Source organism: Solea solea, chromosome 6, assembly GCF_958295425.1.
Source record: "Solea solea chromosome 6, fSolSol10.1, whole genome shotgun sequence".
Lineage (NCBI taxonomy): Eukaryota > Metazoa > Chordata > Actinopteri > Pleuronectiformes > Soleidae > Solea > Solea solea.
The window spans coordinates 19,751,579-19,758,128 of NC_081139.1; the positions used below are offsets into that span (position 1 = coordinate 19,751,579).

Genomic DNA, 6,550 nt, shown 5'->3' on the forward strand with positions numbered 1-6,550 from the left:
TGTGCAGTGAGTGAATGACTCAACTACTTCAATGTCACATTATAACGTATTCTTATTGAGATTATTTTATTTTTGAAACTATTTTGTTTATTTAACACAGTGACAGCTTTTTGATAATTTTTCTGTTTTTGATTGTTTCATATACTTCAACATTTAAAAAAGATTAATGAGTTCATTATGTTTGAAATCAATGACAATGGGAATATTGAAAAGATAAATCACCTTTGTCAGAACATTTATGAAAATATGAAACATTTCTTCTTCCGCAGGTGTGTGTCAGCCTTGTGTAGCTCAAACATTGTCACTCAGCTCACAGCTGCATCACACTGAGATAATACTTGTTTACCTCTGCTTTTACTAGAACATTCTATGGGGTCCTCACTCTCTGTCTCACTCTTCTCGCTGCTCTGTCACCTTTCCTGTGGTGAAAACACTCCTGAAACTGCTTCTGTCCTCTCACCCATTTCTTCACATTTACCCTCCTCCTCCTCTACTTCTCCCCTCCTTCTGTGCCTGCTTTCCTCTTGTTGACCTCAGTGACTGCAGGGTGAAGTTGTGGAGCTATGTGCCTGGCTTGACCCCGTGTCTTCCTCGACGCGTCCTGGCCATCAAGGGCCGGGCTACGAGCCTCCCGTGATCACATCCTCTCCGCTCTCCAATCCTCCTTTCCTCTGGTACTATCTTCAACTAATCTCCTCCTTCTTTTCCTTTCCTGTTTTCCTTTTCTGGTACATTTTTGTTTCTTTACTTTTTTTTCTTTCTGCACTTTTCTCTTTGCTTCTGTTTTGAATTATTTATTTCCCTCAAACTTCTTAAAACTTGTGTTAAACTGCCATTGTGGTAAATAGTTCATTTGCAGACCAATTTCTTGGCTAAGGCAAATAACTCCCCATTAAATAAATGACTCATAGATTTCTTAGAATAACTTCTTTCTTTCTTACTGCACTATTGGCAGATCAAATTGGTCTTATGTGCCAATTTTTTTTTTAAAACCTTTTTTGTATATTAAAAAAAAAAAAAAGATTTTCAGAAGTAAAAGCTTTTGGTACTTTTTGGGTCATTCATCATGTCAAGTCTGAGTAGGTGACAAGGCGTAGTTTTCTGGATTTGCACTGGTCAACGCCTTCAGGAACAGCACTGACCATCATGCCACTGATCAGTATACAAATTCTCTTCATGAAAGGAAGGACATTTTTCCCAGTCTCCAGAAACTCTTTATTTTATATTTAAATGGCACAGAAGATCAAGTAGATCTGCACATACGAGAACATTTTTTGTGTTTTTTTAGTGTTTCCATGTTCTCTTTGTGTGTGCCTGTGGGTTCTCTCTGAATAATGGCTTCCTCCCACACTTCTAACTAGGTCAATGTCTCACTTGCAAAAGAGATTCTAATCCAATTGTGAAGCTGTTAGCTTACCATAAAGACAGGAACGTAGAGGAAACGGGAAGCTGTTATAGTAGCTGAGCATAAAAGAAGGAAACATAAGGAAAAAGGTAGCTGATAGCTCAGCATAAAGAAATGAAACTTAAGGAAATAGGTAGCTACTAGATTAGCACAAAGAAAAGAAACTTGACGAAACAGGTTGCTGTTAGCTCAGCATAAAGGAAACTTGAGGGAATAGGTAACTACTAGTTTAGCACAAAGAAATTAAACTTGAGGAAACAGGTAGTTGTTAGCTCAGCATAAAGGAAACTTTAAGAAATACGTAGCTACTAGAAACAAAACAAAACAAAGAAATAGGTAGAAAAAGGGGAATCTTTAAGAAACAGGTACCTTTTAGCTTAGCAAAAAGGAAACAGGTGCAGTGCCTGCTAGTTTGGCATGTAGCATCATATCTGACTATTTTGAGACATTAAAAATGTAATTTATCCATTACCTTATATATGAAGTCAAAGTGTGTGAAAGTGTGTAAAATGTACAGTGACCTCTCAGTAGACAATCGTTCATTCATTGATTTATTATCCCCTTAACAAAATTGAACAGTTGGGCTTTTGCTGCCTTAGAATTACCTTGATTTATTTCACCAGATGCCACTAAATCCAATGCACAGCTACTTTAAAATATTTTTCACAGCTAACACAGTACACAGCCAAACTTGTGTGCGAGTGTTAATGAAAAACGTGATGCTGTAATTTACAGAGCAACAATAATCCAAGGTGTTATGAGGAGCACTGTGGGGTTTAATTGCATGATCAGAAGACGTGAGCACATTGATTAGATTTAGTTATGGCACAAATACATTCCACTTACTCCTGCACTTCTTTTAAACTCTATTTTTAACTGAGGCTGTGGAGAAGGGTCTTTATTGAATTGTGTTGGTGTGTGTGTGAGTGTGTGTATGTTGAAGTCACTCTCTTTGTGTCATGTCATGTCTCTGATGCACAGTGGATTGTTTTAGAAAAGGACTGCCTGATTGATGTACTGTTATTTTCTTCTTTTGTCGCGTTCTCCTCGCTTTCCTTTGCACCTCCTCCTCATCGCTCTCTCTTTCTCTAGTGACAAGACAGTGAAGATCTGGCTGTCAAAGGTGTGGAGGAAGAGGTGACAACTGAGAGACAACTGAAAAGACTTTGTCAACCATCCTGCTGCAGCTTCAGCCACCGATCTGTGACCTGTTCATTTCTAGCCATGAGATGCATCAGTGAAATCACAGTTTCCAAGGCAATCAAGATGTTTTTTTGAATTTTATTTCAAAGGCAAAAAACTATTTGCTTTTCACATATTTTTTTTTACTGCTCATTTTCAAAGTGCCATTCAGATGTGATGCTACTCTGACACGATGAACCCCATCCTCACCGTGGCTTCTGACTTTAAGATGCCACTGTCTGGTATAAATAGAAGAAGAAAATGTGTCCTCCTGTTCCTTCACAAAGGTTTCTGAATCCTTTCGGAACAGTGAGGGATGAACGTCATGAAACTATTATCTGAGAGAAAAGACAAGGTCTGGATGCTACATAAGATTTGGAACTTGTGGTTCCAAACACACTGGACGGGCACATCATCAAAAAGGATAGCCAATAGATATTTGCTGATTTTGTTTCCGACAGGACTGGAAACTTGCACAGAACACCATTCTTTCATTCAGTATATCACTGAAGCTGAACTGCATTCATCTGTATGTTGTGTTTAAATTTTTATTAATTTATTTCTTTTTCCTACCTCAGTTGTTTTGGACTTTGGTGTGAGGTGGGAGGGAACTTTTTTTTTACGGGTCTCTGCGCACAAACATCCGGTGCTTGACAATTTGAAACCTTTATCTACACTGTTTGACCAAAAAAAAAAGTCACATACTCCTAGTATTTAACATAGTGTTGGCGGCACATATCTGAGTCTAAAAAATTAGGTCAGCTGACTACTATAATACACTGGTTTTCAGCCGTATTCCAGGACGACAAGGCTGAAATTGTAAAAGAGGGATCATTTTCACTCGTGGATTGACCACCACAGAGTCCAGACCTTAACCCCCCTGAGCATTATTGGGATATACTGGAGAAGACTGAACACAGCAGTCCACCTCTCCATCATCAGCTAATGCAGCTGTGGATGTAAATAAATAAGCTTGTCTAAGCGATACCACTGCGAAGGCATGTCATAATCAAAGCTAAAGTCAGTCTAACTAAAAGATTCCAGTGTGTGACATTTTCAGCCAGGTAATATATGGAGCTGTTCAGATCTGGTGTTTACATCCGTCCTCATGTGTGGATAGTACTAAGTAAGTACGACTTTCACACCTGCATGCGACTTCTGTGACCACATGAGATTGGGTCTGGCTTTCCTCGCCCTTTGTTCAAATACACACTGATGTCATGTCTGTTCACAAGGACACAATTATGTTTTTAATGAGTGTCCTTTGTGATGGACTGGCGAACTGTCCAGGATGTACCCCCGTCTATTGCCCTATGTCAGCTGAGATTGGCACAGCTCCTCCCGTGACCTTCATGTGGAGCTCCACTTGCGCTGCTGTAACATCAAGCAAGATATGGTAACATATTGAAAACCAAGACATGGTTTCAGTATGTCCTGGGAAGGGATTGTGTTCAAGGAAGTTGAGCAATGTGGTCACGTGTTGTCAAACCACCTCCAAATGTGGTTCTTGTGATCAGATCTTCAGCATTCAGAACTTAGAACAATCCGCACCTGAGTGAGTCACTTAAAAATGATGTTAATACTCGGTCTGAACATGGTCCGTGTGGCTCTTCACGTCTTTGTAGATGTGTCCTCTGTGGCTATCATACTGTTCAGCTGCTGACATCAAACATCAACAAATATCCAGTAGCACAACTAAAGGGAGGACTGACCCTCCTGAGAATCTGTCCACATTGTATTGTCTGCAGTTTTGAAATGCTATTGGGCAAAAACAGGAATCCCAGTGTAAATGACACAAATAGTTGAGTGTATAGTGGTTTCCCACTGTGGAGGATCATTACCTCAGCCATCCCACAGTGGCCCTTACCTGCCATTTATCAGCCTGACCAGAGTCTACTTCCATCTCAGCTACTGAACTTCTCTGAGAAGCAAATTTAATTAGACGTCTTGCAGATTTTACGGGCTGCTTTCCAGGCGAGATGACTGGGTGAAAGTAGGTCATGACTGAGAGGGATTTCTTGTTAAAAAGAAATCCCACTTTTCTTCCACCCACTTTTTGCTGGTACTTTTATAGACGGGGGAAAATAAAGTCCCTGTACAAATCTGTTTATATGGCAGATTATGTGTGTGGGCGACACATACCTGTGCACAAACTGCACACACACACACACAGACACACAAATGCAAGAATCCTGTGAATTTTGTAATTATCTGTCTTGCCTGGAAAGTGTTGGCTCTTTTTACTGTGTTGATTTATTCACAAACAATTCTCCCTTAGGCAAACGTAATAAGTGAGCTCTACAAAGTCAAATTATCTACAAAGTCAAATTATCTTTTTTTGTCATTGATGACAAGCATTCACGTTCGCTTTTAATTTAGTTTTTGAAAACAAAGAGCATTTAAATGGCCAGTGTGTAGGATTTATTGAAATCTAGGGGTGGAGTTTCATATCACAACCAAGAGAATAACTTTGAAAATGACACTGCCTTCAAAATGGACTCATAAAAGTGTTTATTGTTTACCACATTGTATGGTTTTCGACACGACTTGCTTGTGTTCACATTCTAAACGCATGAGAGCACTGCTGCTAGGCAACAGCAATGCTAACTAGTGTTCGGGTAGTGTTATTGTATTATTAGGAATGTAGATGGAGGATCCCAAAGGCCGCTGGGAAATATCAAAGACAAATGAACCAACTCCCAACTCTGTATATTTATTAACTTATTATCCACCGAAGAATTTGCTTCTGTTGGCTCCAACATTTTTGAAAATGTCGGGAGTTTTTTTTTTTAGAAACTTTACGTGTACAAATACATTTTAAAGCCTCATTATAAAGTAAGGAAAACATAACTGTATCAGTAAATAATACAGCCATGGAAACATGATTATGAACCTTGTACTCCGTGTCTGCTGATAGCACCACCCGTAAATTCCACACACTCAACCTTTAAAAGCTTCTTGTCGTGCAGATGTCTTGATGAAAATAGAGCTAAAGTCAGTTAGTGTCACAATCTCGCAGATGGTTTTCGTTTCAGCTCAGAACTTTTGCTCCGTCTGTATTCTTATAAAAGATAAACAAACATATGTAGTTCATTTGGATCATTGGACAACAGTCATGTTTCTGACCATTTCTGATGTTTGATGGATCCAGAGTTGGTTCTTAAGCTGCCTACACTCTAAAAGCAATGATGTGGGTTTTGGTTTTAATATTTTTGGGGGTAGTTTCAAGCGTTCTCAGTTTGATATTTTGCTACATGTACAATCTCAGGTAAAGGTTGAAGGATAATTTTGTTCATACTCAAGTCGTTACTTGACCCTGTGAATTTCAGTAGCTCTTTGAATTGACGATATGCATGATCACGTCCTGGTTTTCAATCATTTCCACTGAATTATAGAATTCTGTGCACAGAGAGACGCAGCAGTGCTCTGCTGTTTTCCCCTCATGATGCTGGAATTCAAACATCTTTTTCATTTCAGGCCATGTTGAATCCCTCAGGGTTAACTACTAAAACAACTAAGGAGCTGGCTTATATTTAAGCAGAAGTTGTAAGTGACCCGTTGAGAGAAAAGGTACTATGAGCGTATCGCCCTTTCTTTTTGTGTGTGTGTAAAAAAGTCATTTCAATGTTTTTGTTTTTTTGCATTTCACATGTACTGTGTCTTTTTTTTTTTTTGTACAAAATGTACAAAACATCTTAAATGACCATCATCCCAATCTGGCCAAAGCTGAAAATGTTGCAACTCTGAGAAATGTGCACTGAATTTTGACCATAATTGCTTGTTTATATGTGTATAATATGTGTACAGTGGTTCACCTGGAGTGAGTGGTACAGACATGTGGTCAGCAGGATCGTTAGCCTGCAGAAAATAATCAGTCCTTTTACTGTTTATCATGTATTTATCTGTGCCATGAAGCCAAACTGACCCTGGACACCGGCTCGGTGCTGATGTTTGGGACGAGAC

General features: G+C 39.1%; 1 protein-coding gene across 5 annotated transcripts in view; it reads left to right on the forward strand.

Annotated features, from left to right (window-relative positions):
- The window catches only part of kif21b (kinesin family member 21B), an 82,225-nt gene extending 76,582 nt beyond the window's left edge, over positions 1–5,643 (forward strand). For 3 of the 5 annotated variants that reach the window (XM_058630851.1, XM_058630854.1, XM_058630852.1), the window contains 2 exons: positions 538–674; positions 2,498–2,586. In XM_058630851.1, coding sequence (XP_058486834.1) covers positions 538–637 — 100 coding nt within the window. In that variant the 3' untranslated portion in view covers positions 638–674; positions 2,498–2,586. Of the gene's footprint in view, positions 1–537; positions 675–2,497 lie in introns of all 5 variants that reach the window. The other 2 variants (XM_058630855.1, XM_058630856.1) reach the window with 1 other exon arrangement.
- Positions 5,644–6,550: the final 907 nt, after the last annotated feature.